General features: G+C 36.0%; 1 protein-coding gene across 1 annotated transcript in view; it reads left to right on the top strand.

Moving 5' to 3' along the window:
• The window catches only part of MYCBP2 (MYC binding protein 2), a 288,978-nt gene that overhangs the window by 10,235 nt on the left and 257,076 nt on the right, over positions 1–21,667 (top strand). Inside the window, exon 2 of the mRNA XM_032151244.2 lies at positions 19,973–20,048. Coding sequence (XP_032007135.1) covers positions 19,973–20,048 — 76 coding nt within the window. The remainder of the gene's footprint in view (positions 1–19,972; positions 20,049–21,667) is intronic.

Raw genomic sequence — 21,667 nt, 5'->3', positions numbered from 1 at the left:
TAGTGGCTGGGGCTGTGGTTTGACCCACTTTCCTTCCTCTGGAAAGTTTCTCCAGGAAATGACACTCACCAGAATTCTGGAGGAACTTTTTCCATGTCTTATTTGAAGCAAGTGAATCCTAATCGTATAATAGGCGAAATATAGTGAATTCTGTATTGTGGAACCCAGAGCCCCTGCCCAGCACTGATGTGCTCAAAATTCCCCCACAACTGCTGGGAACATTGGTTGGCTACAGACTCTTGTCTGGTTCCAATATGGGCATTGCTTTTGGCAATAGGTGATGGCCCTAGGTGATGGATCATTCTTGGGGGCAGCCTGAATGCACTGGTTGATCGGGGCATTTTATGGTTTTTAGTGCTACTGTAACTAGTTTAGTTTTTCCTGTTTTTCAGTTGTTTGGTATGAATATATAACAATACAGTTGCTTTTGTATGTTAACCTTGTATCTCTGATCTTGTTAAGCTCATTTATTAATTTTAATAGTTTTGTAAATTCCCTGGGATGTTCTGCGTAAATAATCATATTGTCTTTGTTTCTGATCTCTAGATTCCCTACCCCTCAGCCCCTACTTTATTCCAATTACCTAATTCTTCCTTGTTTTTAATCTGAGAGAAAAACAACTACAAATTAATCTTACAGTTTTTTAACCATTAAGTATGATATTAGCTTAGGTGTTTCAATGGCCTCTATCAATTTGAAGATATTCCCTAGTATTCCTACTTTGCCGATAGTTTTTATTTTTTATATTTTATTTATTTTTTGTTTTTTGAGGCAGAGCCTCGCTCTGTTGCCCAGGCTGGAGTGCAGTGGCATAATCTCGGCTCACTGCAGCCTCTGCCTCCCAGGGTCCAGCGAGTCTTTTGCCTCAGCTTCCTGAGTAGCTGGGATTACAGGGACACGCCACCATGCCTGACTAATTTTTGTGTTTTTAGTAGAGACAAGATTTCACCATGTTGGCCACTCTGGTCTTGAACTCCTGACCTCAATCCACCTGCCTCAGACTCTGAAAGTGCTGGGATTACAGGCGTAAGCCATCACGCCCGGCTTGCTGATAGTTTTTAATTATAAATGTGTATTGAGTTTTGTCAAATGCTTTTCCTCTACCTGTTAAAATGATGGTGTAGTAAGAGAACAAAAGGAAAATTGAATTACATTAATGAATTTTTGAATTTTAAATTAACTTTGCATTCCTGGGATAAAACCATCATATTTGGAATGTATTGCTGAATTTGATTTGCTGGTATTATGCTAAGAATTTTCAGGTTTATATTCATGAGGGATATTGGTCTGTAATCGGTTTTTTTTTCTTTTCTTTTCTTGCTAATCCTGTCAGGCTTTAGAATTAGTTATCCTCGTCTCATAAAGTGAGTTACAAAGTAATCCTACCCTACCCAATCCTACCCAATTTTTAAAATGTTTGCATAAGATTGTTGTTATTTCTTCTTGAATGTTTGATAGAATTCACCAGTGGCACCATCTGGTCCTGGAATTTTATTTTGGGGAAGCTTTTGACAAATTCACTTTCTTTAATAGTTAGAGGGTTATTCAGATTTTCTGTTATTATTCATGTCAATTTTGGTAACTTGTATTTTTTTGGAGAAATTCATTCATTTCATCTAAGTTGTTGAAGTTTTTAGCATGAAGTTATCCATAGCGTTCTTTTATTATCCTTTAAGGTCTATGGGATCTATGATAATAACTCCCTCCTTTTTTAAAAAATTATTTTTTTAAGAGCAGTTTTAAGTTCATAGCAAAATTGAGAAGAAGGTACAGAGATTTTCCATCTATCCCTTTCCCCCACTCAAGCATAGCCTCATCCATATCAACATCCCCCACCAGAGTGGCATTTTTGTGGCCATTGTTTAACCTCCACTGACACATCATAATCACTCTCAAGTCCAGAGTTTACATTAGGGTTCCCTCTTGGGGTTATACATTTTTTGGTTCAGAAAAATGTATAATGACATGTATTTATCACTGTAGTATCATACAGAATATTTTCACTGCCCTCAATATCATCTGTGCTCCACCTATTCCTGTTTCTCTGCCACTCAACCCCGGCTAATCATTTACTGTCTCCATAGTTTTGCCTTTTCCAGAATGTCATATAGTTGAAATCATACAGTATGTGGCCTTTTCGGATCGGTTTCCTTCACTTAGTAATGTGCATTTAGGTTCATTCTTTTTTTGTGTATGCGACTTGATAGCTCATTTCTTACCACTGAATAATCCACCATCTAGATGTACCACAATTTGTCTGTTCACCTACAATTTGGTGAATTTGGAGGACAATTGGGTTGCTTCCAAGTTTGGCAATTATGGATAAAGCTGCTATAAACATCTGTGTGCAGGTTTTTGTGTGGACATAAATTTTCTTTTTTAGAAATTGACAAATGACATTGTATGTTTTTATAATGTACAGCATGATATTTTGAAGTACATATACATTGGGGAATGGTTAAATCTAATGGACATGTTTTCAGCTCCTTTGGGTTAATACCAAAAAGAATGATTGTGGGATCACGTGCTAGGAGTAGGTTTAGTTTTTGCAGGAAATCACCAAACTGTCTTACAAAGTGGCTGTTTCATTTTTCATTTCCACCAGCAATAAATGAGAGTTCCTGTTGCATTAAAGCCTCGTCAACATTTGATGTTCTCTATGTTCTGGATTTTGGCCATTCTGATAGGTGTGTCGTAGAATCTCGTTTTTTTTTTTCGTTTCTCTGATGACATGAAAAGATGTGGAACATCTTTTCATATGCTTATTTGCCATCTATATATCTTGTTCGGTGAGGTGTCTGTTAAGGTCTTTGCCCCATCTTTAATTGAGTTGTTTGTTTTCTTATTGTTAAGAGTTTTGAGAGTTCTTGGTATTCTGTGAGGGTATAACTGAGGAGACAGGGAAAAAAGTTCTTGGTATTTTGGATAACAGTCCTTTATCAGATGTGTCTTTTGCAAACATTTTCTTCCAATCTGTGCCTTGCCTTCTCATTCTCTTGGCATTGTCTTTTGCAGAGCAGAGGTTTTTAATTTTAGTATTCAGCTTATTAATTATTTCTTTAATGGATTGTACCTTGGTGTTTTATCTAAAAAGTCACCTAGATTTTCTCCTGTGTTATTTTCTAAGAGTTTTATAGTTTTGCATTTTACATATAAAGTCCGTTTTCCATTTTGAGTTAATTTTTGTGAAGGGTGTAAGGTTTGTTTCTAGATTCATTTCTTTGTATGTGGTCCAAAGAACCAACTTTTGGCTTTCTTAATTTTCTCTATTATTGATCTGTTTTCTATTTCATTGGCTTTTCCATCATCATTGTAATTTATTTCTTTCTACTTTCTTTAAGTTTACTTTGCTGTTTCTTCTAATTTCTTAAGGTGGAATCCTAGGCCATTGATTTTAAATTTTTCTTCCAATATAAGTATTTAAAGCCATGAATTTTTATCTGGGCTGTGCTTTAGTTACATCCCACAAATTTTGACTGCTATATATTTGTCATTTAGTTCAAATTATCTTCCAATTTATTGTTTAAAGTTATTACAACTTTCAGATACGGTGTTTTCTTACATATTAATATATTATTGTTATTACTTTCTAATATCAACCTTGTATGATTTTGATCTTTAACATTTATTCAGATTTGTTTTATTGCCCAGGATATGTTCTGTCTTGGTGATTCTATTATACACACTTGAAAAGAATGTGTTCGGTCATCTTTGGACATGAAGTTCTATAAATGTCAGTTAAAGTTGGATGATAAGTGTTGTTTGGATGTTTATGTTTTTATATTTAAAGTTTCTCCTCTTAGGCAACTAGTATAGAACCTTGCCCTTAAAAAAAGAAATCCAGTGTCAATCTTTGCCTTTCAATTGGAGTGTTTAGATCATTAATATTTAATATGATTAATTATTGACATATTTACCATAGCAACAGTGATAGGTCTGCCACTTTATTGTCTTCTGTTTCTCTTTTTTTGTTCCTTTCTTCCTCCTTTTCTGCCTTCTTTGGGATTATTTTTTAGTATTTCATTTTAGTTGCTCTATTGGTCTTTTCAGCGATATCTCTTTGTATTTACTTTTTTTATGCCCTAGGGATTACAGTATGCATACCTAACTTTTTACAGGCTACTTAGGGTTATTATTATACTAATTCACTTAAAACACAGCAACCTTGCAACCATACAGATCCTTTTATTCTCCCCTCCCCCAGAGACCTTTATGTTATAGTTGTCATGCATACTATACTTGGCAAACATCACCAAACAATATTATAGTTTTCGTTGTTGACAGTCACGTATACTTTATAGAACTTAAAGGAAAAATCTAGTATTTTGTGTTTTCCTATATATTTATTGTTTCTATTGCTCTTTCTTCATTCCTGAAGATGCAGCATTTCCTTTCAGCCTAATGTTGACCTTAGCTTTTCTAGCAGATCAGTCTGCTGGGAATACATTCTCTTTGTTTTTCTTTGAGAATGTATTTATTTTACTTTCATTCCTAAAGGATATTTTAGGCGGATATATAATTCTGAGTAGATGCTTGCTTCCTTGAGCACCTTGATGATGCCATTTAGCTGTCTTTTCACTTCTCTGATTTCTGGTGAAAAATCTTTGTAATGTAAACCTTATTCTGCTCTATGTGGTGTGTAATTGTTTTCTAGCTGCTTTCAAAAATTTTTTCTTTGTTTTTGGTTTCCAGCAGCTTAATTTGATGTGTGTCTAGTCATTTTCTTTAAGTTTATCCTCTTTGGAGAGTACTGAGCTTTTCAAATCAGTAAATTTTTGGCTTTCACTAAGTTTAGAATGTTTTCTACCATTGTGTCTTTCTTCTGACCTTACAAAATTCTAGTGGCAATTGTGATAAAACTTTTGAGATTGTTTCACAGGCCTCAAACTGTTCAGTCTCCTATCAATTTTTTTTCTCTGTTTTTCAGATTAGGTTATTTTTATTGATGCACGTTCAGGTTCACAGACTCTTTTCTCTTATCTCCATTTTCTTATTGAGCCCAACCAGTGAACTTTTTATGTATTGTTTATTTCACTTTTAACATTTATGGTTCTTTTTAAAAAAATAATAATAATAACAACTTCTCTTTCCTTGCCGAGAACCTCTTTCCATTCCATTCAGTTTTCCTTGTCCTTCCTCGATGTAGCATATTTATAGTGGTTGCTTTCCAGTCATTGTTGGGTAATTACAACATGTGCATCGTCTTAGGGTTGGCATCTTTTGATTGTCTCTTCCCTTGAAGTTGTTCACATTTTTCTTGTGTTTTGCATTGTGAGAATTTGGGATTGTATCTTGGACATGGTTAATGTTATATTTTGTAAACTCTGGGGTTTATTATAATTCTCTGGAGGATGTTGTGTTTTTGTTGTTTAGGGGATCCCTTTCTGTGTCTTTCTCTTTTTTAGGACTTCCTGCACATTTTCCATCATATCAGTTTCTTTTCTCAGTTCCTCTGGCCAGAAAGAGTTTTAACTTGGAATTTTCACTTCTGGGTTGTAGCCCTGTAATGCAGTGATCTCTTCCTGGCCTTCAGGCAAAGCTGTTAGTGAAAGGAGAAAAACAACCAAACTGGGAAATTTACTCTTCTGTGAATCACTTTTCCAAGTTTTGACTCCCCTCCAGAATTTGCTTTTATTTGTTTTTCAGAGTCCTGAAGTACTTTTTTTGTCTTTTTAAAAATTTTGCCCAAAGTAGTTGTAAACAGTGGGGAAAATAGGCTGTTTTGGGGTTTATGCCAATGTACTGGAACCAGAGCTCTCTTATCTGGCTTTTAAAAAAGATTTTCCCTTTTATTGATTTTTAGCAGCTTGACTGTATTGTATCTAAATATGGTGTGTGTGTGTGTGTGTGTGTGTGTGTGTGTGTGTGTGTGTCTGTGTCTGTGTCTCTGTGTGTGTGTATCCTGCTTGGTATCCATTCGGTTTGTTAGATCTGTGTGATGTTAATTTTTATTTAACTTGCAAATTTTGGCCTTTATTTCCTCAAATATTATTTCAGACTCAATTTCTTATTTCCTTCTGGGAATCCAATTATATATATGAGATACTGTTTGATATATGTGTCTACAGTCATATATATGACATATTTATATGACCAGATAGTAAATAACTTAGACTTTATGGGCCATAGAGTCTCTGTTGCAACTATGCAGCTCTGTTCTTTAGTTTGAAAGCAACCACAGACAATATATATAAATGGATAAGAATGGCTGTGTTCCGATATAACTTTATTTACAAAGATAGACAGGAAGCTGGTTTTGGCACGTAGAATATAGTTTGCTGACCCCTGAGTAGGTGGTAATTGTTGCTGGAGCTACATTGTGAATTCAGAGAATCAAAGAAGTGCAAAACAGAAATGTTGGAAATAACTACAATGTAGGGAGCGGGATGGATAAAAATAAGGAGGTAGGAGATATGACTAGAAAGATATGTTAGGACTGTGTTATTATGTTCCATGTATTGCTTTATTTGAAAATAGCATGGAACAATCATAGGGTATTTTTTGTTTGTTTTCTTTTTTTTTGCGACGGAGTCTACTCTGCTGCCAGGGTGGAGTGCAGTGGGGCGATCTTGGCTTACTGCAACCTCCGCCTCCTGAGTTCAAGAGATTCTTCTGCCTCAGCCTTCTGCATAGCTGGGACTACAGGCACCCGCCACCATGCCCAGCTAATTTTTGTATTTTTAGTAGAGATGGGATTTCACCATCTTGGCCAGGATGGTCTTCATCTCTTGACCTCGTAATTTGCCCGCCTCGACCTCCCAAAGTACTGAGATTACACGTGTGAGCCACTGCGCCCGGCCAATCATAGGTTTTTAAGCAATGTAATGGTAGAGTTAAACTTTCAATTTATAAAGATAATCTCTAGTAGTGTCATAGAAGATGAATGAAAAGGAGCAGATCTGCAAAGCAGGGCTACCTTTAAAGAGGCAGTTGCAGTAATTCTGACAAGTGAAAATAAATGCCGAGAAAAGACAATGGGAATAGATGGAATAAAGTGGATTTAATGATATATTTAGCAGGTGACTAGATCTCAAGTGCAAATATAATAATGACTTTCATCTAGATAGAAAGGGAGGAAGAACTAGTTTCTCAAGAGTCCATTCTTGGGATTCTTCTCTCTGAATTTTCTTCTTTGGTTATCTCAGGCTTATGATTTCAGATATGCATTTGACTTCCTGGTCTGTGGTTTTTAGGTAAAACCTCTTTTCTTAAGCTCTAGCCTGTATTTTGAAAAGTCTACTGCTAGGATTCTCTCAGTCCTGTTCAGATACATTATGTTCGGTATATTCAAAATCTCCTCGTGAATGTACTGTCACTCACAAACTGCCTCTTTTCCTTTAGGCCAGTGAAACTGAAGTCTGAGGTAGGTTCTTGAGGTTGGCAATAAGAAATTATAATGAGCCAACACCCACTCACTTCACCTCCTTTTTTCAGGAGGCAGGGAGAAGTCACATTTCAGTGGGAAAGTGAGGCTTGACATGGGAGTTATTTAGAAATAGTGTTTAATAATGTTTAAAAGGAAAGAAGGAAAGCAGTAGCTTAAGGAAGGAGACAAATAATTAATTTATCTTTTGGATTAGATACCTGTAGCAGATGTTCTTAGTGTCCTAGCCATATCCCTTTGGCATCCATTTGCATATTGTCTTCTGCCTGAAAAGAAACACACTTGGCCTGTGTGCAGGGCAACTCACACGCGCCAGAGAGTTAATGCCTTCAGAAAAACTTTCCGCCAGTGATGGATGGGGAGTTGGTAGATAAATACCTTTGTCTCACCTGCGTTTAGGATAACTGAGCCATGTTTTCTGCTGTCTACCAGAGTTCTCCACTGGTTCAGGCCCTAGTTCCCCATCAGGGTAACTGCCTTCATAATATGTCCTTTCTTGACTTCCTTCTTTTCCCTGTTTTACTTTTGTTTTCCCTACTGGTGTTTTTCCTGGGATCACCTTGCAAAATAACTACTGCACTTGAATTCTTGAATTGAGGTCTGCTTCTGGGGAAACCCAAACCAAGGTAGACATTTGAATTTGGCATGGGAATAATAAAAATGTGTTGAGCACTTACTAAATACCAGGCATAATTCTAAGTGTGTCATCATCCAATGGGAGAGGTACTGTTTTCACCCTATTGTATGGATGAGAGAACTGAGGCACAGAGAGGTTAAAGTAATGCCAAGATCACAGTGCTGGTAAATGACAGAGCCTGTATTTGAACCCAAGTCATTTGTTTCTAAATTCTGTACTCTTAACCTATCTTGACATAGCAGGCTGAAGGAAAAGGGCAGGGATAGTAAAAAAGAGAGAGAGAATGGGAATAATTAATAGAGTAAGGCCCTGGGTTAGAGATCATTTCAAGGTGGGTGGAAGAAAAGTAAAGGGAGTACATTTGTAATGGTGTCTCTATTTTATCGGTTAAATAGATGGTTAGATTCTCTGCTCTGAGTTGATGGGTAGGGGAGGGATTTTGAAGTAGCTGGAAAGGTTCTAGATTTTTATGGTAGATGTACCTTGATAGAGAGCTTAACTGGCTCTAGACCAGCAGTCTAATGATGTTCAGTAACTCCAATAGCTATTACTGTTTAGGGTTGTTATAGCTTATTGAACAAGGTTTGTAACTAACCAGTATAGAAGTGAATATAGAACATGAGCAGATAGCTCATATTAGAAGTGATATATATATAGTAAAGACTTAAGGGACAGGAAAAGGAAGAAAAAGGAGCCAGTAAAGAAGACTGAGAAGGAACCACCATCAGAGGTAGAAGGAACACTAAAGTAGAGGTTCTAGAAGCTGGTGGGACGGGGCAGGGATGTAAAGAAGTAGGCACTGTTTGGTAGTTATCGCATGTAGGAGAATGTGAAGGATCAAGACTGAAGATGGGCAGTTGAATTGGCTACTAGAAAGTTTGTGGTATTGAGAAGTCTTATAGACTTGCATGAGTTTGATAGTAAGGTGTTAAAGTTCAATACAATGAAGATTTTTTTTTTTTTTTTTTGAGACAGGGTCTCACTTTGTCATCCAGGCTGGAGTGCAGTGGCATGACCATAGCTCAGTGCAGCCTCTAACTCCTGGACCAAAGCGATCTTCCCACATCAGCCATCTGAGTAGCTAGGACTACAGGCACATGCCACCGTGCCTGGCTATTTTTTTTTTTTTAATAGAGATGGGGTCTTGCTATGTTGCCCAGGCCAGGACCATTTTTTTCTTCAAGAAATTTAGTGATGAAGAGAGATAGAGGATTACTTAAACTTTTTTTCCCTTTTGAATTAGAGAATGACAGTAGGCCTCTAAGGTTAGAAACCACAGAAAAAAAGCATAAAGGATAAACAAAGAGAGGGATGTATGGTTGAGCAAAATCTCAAGGATGGTTAATGAAATGGGATCTGGTGTATGAGAAGTGCATACTTGGATAGAGTAAGGGCTGTCTCTTTTGGGATGGGGGAAGGAGGAAGTTTCAGATTTGAAAAGGTCTCAGGGATATATTTTTAGCCTTTTTATCTTTCTGTGAAGAATTCCAGATTTTTTTTCTGATCTGTTTTCTAGATCTTAAATTTTCTATTCAGCTGTGTCCTGTACACTTAAACCCACCTCTGGAGTCTGTAGTGTCAGTTGTTTTTCATGTCTAGTTTGATTTTTTTTTCAAATGTGCTTGGTTGTTCCCCATTCCCTGCAGATATTTCAGTGATAGTCTTTTATTTCTTTAAATTCGATACACATATTCTTGTTACAATCTTTCCAAAAATCCCACCATCTGAAGTCTATTTGGATTGTCTTTCTGTTGCCTAGTTCTGCTGTTCTCACTCAGGGTGCCTTGTATCTCTGTGTTCTTAGTTATTTGCTTGCTCTCATTCCTCTTGTAGTTCTCTGAGCCCTGGGATGAATAGATTGTATTTATGATATCATTAGAAAGTGTTACAGTTTTACAATTGCTTCAAGGCTTGAGTGTCCCTGGCCTACATAGGCTATGTTTACTTAGAGTACAAGTATGCATGAGGCAGTGTCTATAGCCACAGCTTTTCAGAGACTTCTCCTGTCACTCATGCTCCCTTCCATATTTCCCTACCCTCTTTTCTTTTTCCTTCTGCTGCTCTGCCCATTGCCAAGGTAGCTTTATTTATAGTCCTCCCCCCATGTGAAGACTTCCAAATAATATGAAGAGACTGAAGCTATATATAAGAAATCTGTTTTCATCTCTCCCCTAAATCAAGTTGAACTGTTAAAATCTCTTTCTTATTACTAATTAGCCGGCTAGGTTAAGTAAATAAAAGTTTTCTACTTAGTAATGAGATAACTGTTCCTCCCTAATTTGTTCATTGATGCTTGAACATGATAGGAGTATCATTATGTTAATTACACAGAATGAGTCTGGCTTCTATGGAAAAGTTTCAGTTTACATAAGGTGCTTCATAGATTGATTTTTAAAAGTTGGTCTTGTATCCAGTGACCTTGATAATTCACTTGTTAATTCTTTATTTGTGGATTATTTTGTATTTTTTATAAATATAATTACAAATAAAAAATGCTTTACTTTTAATTTTTAACCATTATGACTTTTATTTCATTTGCATCACTTACCTTCAGTATTGTGTTAACAGAAGTGGTGATAGTACAAATCCTTGCATTTTCCTCCTATGCTTAAGTGGAAATACTTAATTTTTCAATATTCAGTATAGTTGAATACACTGTTAAAAGTAGGTTTTTTGTAGATAATCTGTATTAGATTAAGTAAAATCTGTTCCTGGTTCACCAAGGAGTTTCATGACTAGTGGTTGTTGAGTTTTAAAAATACTTTTTCTGTTTCTATTGAAGTGATCATATGTTTTGTTTCTTTTGTTCTGTTATTATATTGAATTATGTTGATTATGTATTCTTTCCACATGTTGTTAGACAAAATTATTCATAGGTAAATGGCTCTCTCTTTTTTTAAAAATAAAAGGGGTAATTCACATACCATAAATTCACCCTTTTAAAGTATACAGCTTATTGGTTTCCAGTATATTCACAAAGTCATACAACTAAACATTTTTGTCACTCCGTAAATCCCAAAGCTATTAGCAGTCAGTTTCTATTCTCCTTTCTATCAGTTTCTGGCAACTACTACTTCCTGTTTTTATGAATTTGCCTAACTAGACATTACATATAAATGGAATTATACAATTTATGACCTTTTGTTGCCATTGTTTCTTTCACTTAGCATAATGTTTTCAAGGTTCATCCATGTTGTAGCATGAGTCAGTACTTCATTCTTTTTTTATGGGTAAACAACATTCTCTTATATGGAAGTGCTACACTTTATACATTCATTAGTTGGTGAGCATTTGCGTTATTTCTACTTTTTGGCTGTGCAGTATTTTTGCTTCTATGTTCATAGGAGATATTGGTCCGAAATTTTTGTATTTTGAAATGTTCTCTTCAAATTTTGATATCAGAGTTATGCTTGTCTTATGAGTTGGGAAATGTTTCTTCTTTTTATGTTGTCTAAAAGAGTCTAACATTGATAATGTTTGAAAGAACTACCAGTGAATTTTTAAAGTATTTGGAAGAATTCACCAACAAAGCCATCTGAGTCTAGAGTTTTCTTTGTGGGTAGGTTTTGATTAGGGATCCAGTTTTTTTTCAATATATAGAAGACTATTCAGATATTACATTTTTTTTCCCTTGTTTAATGTTGAGAAGTTACATTTTTTCAAGGAATTTATCCATTTTATTTGTCAAATTTATGGGCAGCATCTGTAGTGATGTCTCCTTTCTTATTTCTCGTATTGGTAATTTGTGCTTTTACTTTTTTCCTGACCATTTTTGCTCTAGGTTTATTATATTTATTTCATTTTATTTTAAAATATCTGCTATATATTTAATTCACAAATAATCGTACATGTACATGGGGTATAATATGATATTTTGATACATGTTTACGATGTGTAATGATCGAATCGGGATAATTAGCATATTATCACTTCAGACATTTATCATTTTATCATTTCTTTGTCATGAGACCATTCAAAATCCTCTCTTCTAGCTGTTTGAAGTTGTATAATACATTGTTGTTTATGATAGTCACCCTGTGGTGCTATATAACACTCAAACTTACTCCTACTTTCTAGCTCTGATTTTGCATCTATTAGCCAACCTCTGGCTACTCTTCAACAACTCTTCTACTCCCTACTTTGATGAGATCAACTTTTTTAGCTTCCACATGTGAGTAAAAACATGCCATATTCATCTTTCTTTGCCTGGCTTCTTTAACTTAAGATAATGTCCTCCAAGCTCATCCACGTTGCTGCAAATGACAGAATTTTACTCTTTTTTAATCACTAAATGGTATTTCATTGTGTATATATATCACATTTTCTTTATCCATTCATCTGCTCATGGAAACATAGGTTAATTCCACATCTTGGCTATTGTGAATAGTGTAGCAGTGAACATGGGAGTTCTGAATCTTTTCAACATACGGACTTTTTTCCTTTGTATATACACCCAGTAGTGGAATTGCTGGATCATATGGTAGTTCTGTTTTTAGTTTTTTCAGGAGCCTCCATTCTATTTTCCACAATGGTTGTACTAATTTACATTCCCATAAACAGTGTATGAGTTCTACTTTCTCCACATCTTCAATAGCATTTATTTTTTGTCTTTTTGTTATGTATGCTAATCTTTTCAGAGAACCAGTTTTTGGCTCCTTGATAATCTCTATTGAATGTCTGCCTTCCATTTCATTGGTATCTACTCTTATTTTTATTTCCTTTCTACTACATAGTTTGCATTTAATTTGTGGTTTTCTTTCTAGCTTCTTGAGTTGTAAGTCTAGATAATTTACTTTCAGTGTTTTTTTTTTCAATATATGCATTTATGTGTATGCAAAAGGCGATGCATTTTGTGGAAGTACTGCGTTAGCAGCATTCTACCAATTTTGTTATGTCATATTTCATTTTCATTTTATGGAAAATATTTTCTGATTTCCATTGTGACTAGTTCTTTGACCCATGGTTTATTTAGAAGTCTTGTTTTTTTGATTGCCAAACATTTGGGAATTTCTTAGTTTTTTTTTTTTTTTTTTTTTTTTTTTAATTTCTGGTTTAATTTTTCCATGACCAGAGAATTAACCTTATCGTTCAGTCCTTGGAAATTTGTTTAGACTTCGTCTGTGGTCCAGCCTATTATCTATTTTGGTAGATGTTCTATATGCACTTGAAAAGAATATGCATTCTACTGTTGTTGGATATGTTTCTGTATGTATGCCAATTAGGTCAGGTTGATTAAATATGGTTTGTTTGTTTGTTTGTTTGTTTTGAGACGGAGTCTCGCTCTGTTGCCCAGGCTGGAGGACAGTGGTGTGATCTCGGCGCACTGCAACCACCACCTCCCCGGGTTCAAGCGATTCTCCTGCCTCAGCCTCCTGAGTAGCTGGGATTACAGGTGCGTGCCACCATGCCCGGCTAATTTTTGTATTTTTAGTAGAGATGGTATTTCATCATGTTGGTCAGGCTGGTCTCGAACACCTGACTTCGTGATCCACCTGCCTTGGCCTCCCAAAGTGCTGGGATTACAGGCGTGAGCCACCACGCCTGGCCGATTAATCATGTTTTCAAGTTTTTCTTTGTCAGTGCTGTTTTGGTCTCTACTTGTTCTATCAATTACAGAGAGGTATGTTAGAATCTACTCTTTCAATTTTGGATTTGTATTTTCCCATTTTACTTCTGTCAATTTTGCTTTATATATTTTGAAGCTGTGTTACTGGATGCATTCAAATTTAGGAGTGTTATGATTTCCTAATGATTTGACCCTTTTGCCATTTAGAAATGCTCTTTTCATTTGTTTTAATACTGTTGCCTTAAAAATTACTTTATCAAATATTAAAATAGCCACTCCAACTTTTTTTGGGACACTGGAGAGTGTGCTTGAGATACATCTTTTTCTGTCCTTTTAGCATGTATCCTTTCATTTAAAATTATGATATTACAGTTATTAAAGGAAGACTTTCCTTCAGTATTTCTTGTAATATTGGTCTCTTGACAGTGAATTATGTCAGCTTTCATGGATCTAAAAACATCTTTATTTTTGTCTTCCTTCTTAAAGGATACTTTTAGAATCCTGTATGTGAATTATGTCAGCTTTCATGGATCTAAAAACATCTTTATTTTTGTCTTCATTCTTAAAAGATACATTCTTAAAGGTTATATGATTCCAGGTTACTTTCCCCCACCTCTAACCCCCATCCCTCCAGTCTACCACCTCCCTCTCCCCACCCCCCAGCACTTTTCTGTTGAAAACTACCAATTTTATTGTTCCTTTAAGTGTATCTCTTCTCTGGCTGCTTTAAAGGTTTTCTCTTTATGCTTTGCTTTTAGCGATATGACCATGCTGTGCCTAGGTATGCTTTTCTTTGCATTTTCCTGATTAAAGTTCCCTGAGTTTCTTGAATCTCTCAGTTGATTTCTTTCTTCACTTTTGGGAAATTGTCAGTAATTATCTTGTCATATATTGCTTTTGTTCCATTCTTTTTTCTCTCTTTCTGGGATTCCAATTATGTGAATATGAGACCATTTGACTTTGTCCCACATGTCTCATTCTCTGTTTTGTTCATCCCATTTTTGTTTCTGTGATTGAATTCTGTTATTTATTTATGTATTTATTTATTTATTTATTTTTTGCCTGTTTGCAAGTCTGTGAAACCTGTTTTTCTGTAACTTACTCTGCTTTTAAAATCGTATGAGAAGTTCTTAATTTCAGATGTTTATTTTTCAGTTTCAGAATGTCCACTTGGTTCTTTTTTTATAAATTATGTTGAAAATTGCCAATTGCATTATTTTACACATATTGTTAATCTCTGCATCTCAGGTACTTGCCTCCTAACGTTAATATCTGGGTTTTCTGTGAGTCTGACTAATTTTCTGGTTTTCTCTTGATTATGTGTCTGCCACATATTTTGCTTCCTTTGATGTCTCTTAATGTGTTTACTTAGTGTCTCCAAACTAGACTAACACTGTGTATGAATGAACATGATTTTCTTTCAGATGATGTGTTTTCTCCTAGAGAGGTTTGCTCTTTGCTGTGTCAGACAGATAGAATGAGGAGTTTGATTATCTCAATCCAGTGAGCTCCCTCCCTCTACTAGGACCACATAGACTGCTCCCTCCCTCTGCTAGGATTCTGTCTTCTTACAGAAGTTTTCTCTTCCCTTTTGACTCAGCCTGTCTTTTTTTTTTTTTTTTTTTCTGAGATGGAGCCTTGCTCTGTAGCCCAGGCTGCAGTGCAGTGGCACGATCTTGGCTCTTGGCTCACCGCAACCTCTGCCTTCCAGGTTCAAGTGGTTCTCCTGCCTCAGCCTCCCAAGTTGCTGGGATTACAGACACACACCACCACACCCAGCTAATTTTTTGCATTTTTGGTAGAGACGGGGTTTCACCATGTTGGCCAAGCTGGTCTTGAACTCCTGACCTCAAGTAATCTGCCCGCCTCAGCTTCCCAAAGTGCTGGGATTACAGGCGTGAGCCACCGCGCTCAGCCTTGACCCAGCCTCTCTATCATCCTTCAGTGTTCCAGTTCCATTTCTGAGGAGATACACCACTGGGAAAGCTGTCTATGTATCTGGAGCTTTTCTAGATTCTAGTCTGTCATTTCAGCCCACGTGGACATCTAAAGCACTACTAGTCTCTTGTTTCCTTTATTAGAGTTCCTCTGCTTAAGCCAAGCTCAGTTCTTACTCATGCCCAAACTCTGCAATTATCCCCATGGAAGAATAAGCCAGTGGTCTCAGCTGCCTTGGAAGTGCTATTCCACCTCTGGATTTTTCGTTCTTTTAGTCCTCATTGCTTCCACAGCTTTCTCATGTTGGTTAGTCTTGTCTTTGAAGCAGGCGCATTGGCCTGCCTCCTATCTAATCACTTACTTTAGGGAAGTGGAAGTCAGAAGTTTATCTTTATAAAAAGAAAAGGCAGATAATTTTAGGAGTGCTTATTTTTATAAGCATAGTGATGTTTTGAATAGTTTTATCTGTGTTGCATACTCATAGCTATAAAGCATTTTTTTCCTTTCTGATATGGACCTGTTTATCAAAATATGCCCCAGATCTGGGGTGAGCAAACAAAGACCCACAGACCAATGAGACCCAATTCTTGTTTTTATGTAGCCTGTGAGCTAAAAATGGTTTTTACATTTTTAAAAGGTTGAAAAGAAAATAAAAAAGGAAGAGAATGTTTTGTGAGTATTATGTGAAATTTGGAAGTTTTGTTGTAATATATGCACACTCCTCTCTTTATGTGCTGCCAATGGCTGCTTTCGTGCTGTAACCATTGAGTAGTTGCAACAGAGATCTTGTGACTCACAAAGTGTAAAATATTTGCTGTGTGGCCCTTTGCAGAAAAAATTTCCCTATTCCTGCTTTAGATCACAGGCTCAGGAATTTTTTATTTCTTATTACTAAGAGAAATTAAGCGAAAGATTGAAACCATTTTATTCCAGAAGTTCTGTAAATTTGGATTTATTAAAATCTTAGCATTTTAGAGGATTTAGAAGGAACCTCAGTCTCCTTTATCTCTTTATTTTGCAGATGAAGCAGATTTGAGTGAAAGAGGTTTTAAAATTATGACTACATTTTTGGTATAAAGTATACTCAGTAATAAGCTGATAGAGAAACTATTGATCTATATCACTGAACAATTTGCAAAATTGATTTGTCCTTATATTGCAGAAGTATTTGGTTTTTCTTAAACAACGTAGCTCTTAAGAAAATATTTTTGGAATTTTTAAAGTAAATATTTTAAGATAAATATTTAAGGCATGTTAATAGCCTTTCCCTTTTATTGTCAACCACAATTCTTTCAAATCTCATGGATATGAAGTTATTTTTGTGAGAAGACTAAAAGTCTTACAGGACCAATTCCAGACATTCTTCATTAAGCTTCGATTGATTTAAAATATAAAGCCCTAAATCATCAGAAATTCCAAGGTAAATTGTTAATGTGTAAGACTGGTTTTTAGAGTTTCTCTTTTATATTCTCATCCTCAGATATCGTGAAAGGTTTAAGCTTAGTTCTCAAATATAGAGATATAATGGTGTGTTATATTACTAGCAAATGGCATTTTTAAATTTTCCAATGTTGAATACAAATTTTGTTTATATAATTTTCAACTTATTACTGGCTCTTTTAGAAAACCTCTACCTCTACCTCTGCAAACCAAATCAACAACAACAAAAAATCACAGAAGTAATTTATAATTAATTTGGGAATAGCTAGTTCTTGGATGGTCTATACTTAAGAATTGATGGGTTCAGATTCATTAGAATTGTCACAACCAACTAAATGCCATCATGCATAGAAAGTAGTATTTTAGAAATGTACGTAAAGTCATTTGAACTTTAAAGAAGTTCTATTAGATATAACAGACACAAACATTGGTCTCTAATTGGGAAAATTTAAGTCAGTTATAACTAGTCTTTAGGAAATCTATCTGAATTTGGATTTATATATTCTACTTCTCTGAAAATTGGTTTAGAATAAATTTTGATGCTTTTATAAGTTATATAGAAGGGGCTAACCTCTTAGTAGTTACATATTCCTGTTGCTCAAATACCTGATTTCACTCAGGTAATCTTTAATATAAAGGAAAGTTGGTTTCCTAAATAGTAAGAAGAATACTTATTGTGTTTTATTTATTTATTTGTTCATCTGATATTTATTGACCATCCATGATGTTTCACATTGATGCAGGTGCTGAAAGTACATAGTTGAAATAGACATTCGTCATGCCCTCACAATGCTAGTAGTTGAGTAGATTCTATAAGCAGGTATATGTATTTATGTTTAGCATTTGGCACTGTTAATCTTTCTCTTTCTCTTTACTTTTATGGCATACTATCTTGTGGAAATCTCATCCACATACATAGTTTCCATGACCTCCTTTGTGCTAAAGTCTGTGCAAATAATCCCAAAGATAACTCCTTAGTGGGCCTTTCTGGCTAGATATGCTTTAAATGCACTCATGTATCGATACCATAGATGTAGATACCTTATTTTAATCTCTGAGTAAGGCATGTAGCTGTAGCTCTCAACTTCCTCATTTCTCCCCTTCCTTACTCTTTCTCTTATACTTTCTCTTTCTCTTAAAATACTTGAGTACTATATCCTAGGAACTTTTCTGGACAGAGGCTCGAGTAGTGAACAAGAAAGACAGGGCCCCTGCACTATTGGAGCTTATAGCTTGGCAAGGAAGCAATACATTAAACAGTTCCATACATAATTACAGTTATTGGCTGTACAATGAAACATAAATATACGATGAATGAGAGTGTATATTAGGGAAACTCATCCAGTGTGGGGAGTTAGACTTAAGTGACACTTAGGCTGAGACCTCGAAGATAAGTAGTGGTTAACAGGAGAAGACGTGGTAGAGAATTTCAGGAAGAGGGAAGACCTTTGTGAAAGTTGTGATGAAGCTTAACAGGTTCAGACAACTGAAAAGAATATCCTTCTTGCTGGAGTATGATGAATCAGGTGGAAAAGAATGCAAAATGAGGCAGGAGAGGTCGATGGAGGTCAGTTATTGGAAGAGGATCTTTTAAACGATGTCAGTGCTTTTGGACTTTATCTTAAGAGAATTGAGAAGATACTGATTTTTAAGCTGGGGAATTATCCACTCAGGTTTGTGTCTTTAAAAGTTGAGTTAGGTTCCTATGTGAAGAATGGATTGAAGGGTATGGCTGTGCAGAAATGAGTTAAGCTTTTGCAGTGGTCCAGGTAAGAGGTGGTGGTAACCTAGCTTATTAGCATTGCAGCGGTAAAGACGGTGTGGACAGATTCAAGAACTCTTTATGGGATATAATTGACCAGATTTTGTGATTATTTTGATTTCAAGAGTGAAACTGAAGGAAATGTCAAGGATAACATTTTCACTGCTTGTTACTCTTGTCTATTTGTTGACATTTTGGTATTTTGAAGTTAAACATCTTCAAAATCAAACCCATTACTTTTTTTCCAGCAGACTAACTCTTCCTTCTGACTTCTCTATTTTTATGAATGGCATTGTCTACCTCCAGGTGACCTAGGCTTAAAACTTTTCTCTTTTGTCACTGCTGTCACTAAATTAGTTACCAGATCTTAAGGACTTGACCCCTTCAGCATCTGGAACAACCTCCTCCCCTTCGCTCTCCCCCCAATTCCCTCTTTTTTTCCCTCCCCCTCCTCCTTCATCCTTTTTTCGTTATTACAGCAGTAGTATCCTCTTGTTAGATCACTAAACTGTGCTTTCCATTCATGTCTCTGAGCTCCTTGAGGGCAAGAACTGTCTTTTTCATTTTGTGTCTTTACTATTTTGCGTCTCAGCATGGTGAACATAAAACATATTCAGTGGAATGAAAATAAAGTATTTTCCCTGCTTCTTGTTTCTTGCACCATAATTTTTATTCTTTATCATGTATATTTTTTCTGTTTCTCAAAGTTATTCAGGGGCTTCCTTTTGCTTAAAGAATAATTTGGTCTTAGGACTGTGAGATAATGAATGTATCCAGACTGGCTGCTGGAGGCATAAAGTATATGAGTTGGGGATTTTCCTATAGTAGTTTAGTAAAAAGTGGCTCTTAAGTCCCTTTGCACTGTAGCCCTCACTACCAAAAAGAGCAGATTTTTTTTCTTGGAAACATCACTGATATTTGTAAACATCCCACTATGGATAAAGTATAAAATACTTCATTTGATGCCTTTTTAATGTTTTAAGTTTATATATGTTTTTGCAGAATTCAAATTTTTGTCATCATTTAATATATATTGTATATTGCTTAGCTGCCCCGTGTTATCTTCTCAATAGCTACTTTATATGTTAGTATCTTATATGTGTATGTAAAGTATATTATTTCACATAAAGAAAGTTTGCAAGAAAAAGATCCAAATGCCTATTTTGGAAATACCCATTTTTGATAGCTTCGTATGTCCTAATATGAACATTCATATTTTTTTCCCATTTTTCTTTTAATATTTAGGAATAAGAAAATTTTAAATAAGAAGAAATTGAAAAGAAAACAGAAGAGCAAATCAAAAGTGAAGACAAGAAGCAAGGTAAAGCTGCGGGTAATTTATAAGGAATAGGACTTTTTCATATGGTGATTTGAATAAAAATGCCAAGATTAAAAAATATAAGTATAATTAAACCATTTTGTTAGTATGTGCTGAAGTAATTTTGTAAAAGCCCTTTATGATTTGGTTTCTCTTTTAGTTTTGTCTTTCTTTTGGGTATTTCTTTTCTTTCTTGCCTTTTTTTTTTTTCCTTTTTGAAACAGGGTCTTGTATTGTCACCCAGGCTGGAGTGCAGTAGTTTCCTGGGCTCAAGTGATCCTTCTGTCTCAGCCTCCTGAGTAGCTGGAACTACAAGTAAATGCCACCACACCCAGCTAATTGTTAAGTTTTTTGTAGAGACAGGGTCTCACGGTGTTGGCGAGGCTTGTCTCGAACTCGTGAGCTCAAGCAATCCTCTTACCTCAGCCTCCCAAAGTGCTGGCATTGCAGGCATGAGCCACTGTGCCCAGCCTATTTTTGGGAGTTTCTTGACCAGTAGCCTGGAAGTTAATATCTGGATATTGAAAATTATTTGTTATTTATTCTTATTATCTTTGATCAGTCCTTTGGGGGAACATATCCACTTCTGTTCTCTTTTTTCAATCTGACTACAGGTACTAGAAACTTGAGTAGAACTAGCTTGTAAACTGGGACTTGGATTTGGGTTCATCATATGCCTTTCTTGACAGGAATTAGGGAAACTTGGTGTGTCCATATTGTTCTGAGCCTCTTTTGACTGTTGGTAGCTGCGCAAAAGAAAAGGCAATATGGAATATTTGAATTAGGTGAGACCTTAGAAACCAAGAATCTATTTTCACCTAATGCGGAGATCTCTATAAAATCCATCTTTTTTATACTAAACATTTTCAGTGACCAGAGCACTTTATATAACAGTCCCTTTTCTACTGAACATCTAGACAGAAGGAAGAGAAGAGTCATAACTGTGATTCCTGAACGGCTTCACTTTGAGTTAAAGAAACAGTAGATTTACTGGGCCTGTATAGCAACTGTAGAGGCAGTTGTTTCCTACACTTTTAAGTTAGTGTTTTTATTATTGTAACTGAGAGAAATCTACTTCCAAGTAGCAAACCTAAAATAAAATGAAAGGTTGGGGGATGGCATTTGTTTGGTGGCTCTATCTTGAGACACAGCTGGATCCAGGGATGAAATAATATCATCGGCCTGTAATCTCAGCACTTTGGGAGGCCGAGGCTGGCAGATCACGAGGTCAAGAGGTCGAGACCATCCTGGCCAACATGGTGAAACCCTGTCTCTACGAAAAATACAAAAATTAGCTGGGCATGGTGGCGCGTGCCTGTAGTCCCAGCTACTCAGGAGGCTGAGGCAGGAGATTGCTTGAACCCAGGAGAAGCAGGTTGCAGTGAGCTGAGATAGCACCACTGCACTCCAGCCTGGCGACAGAGTAAGACTCCGTCTCAAAAATAAATAAATAAATAAAATAATCAAACCCATATTTTCAGCTCTTGCTTCTGCCTTCCTGTGTGTGTGGACTTATTACCTGTGACTGAGGGCTGAGGCTGCCAGCAGCTCCAACTCCATTTGCTCTGAGCAAGAGGCAATCTTTTCTACTAGTCATAGCAGAAAGTCTTGGGTAGGATTTT

This window comes from Hylobates moloch, unplaced genomic scaffold (assembly GCF_009828535.3).
Source record: "Hylobates moloch isolate HMO894 unplaced genomic scaffold, HMol_V3 SCAFFOLD_4, whole genome shotgun sequence".
Taxonomy (NCBI): Eukaryota; Metazoa; Chordata; class Mammalia; order Primates; family Hylobatidae; genus Hylobates; species Hylobates moloch.
This window is presented reverse-complemented; position numbering and strand designations above follow the sequence as displayed.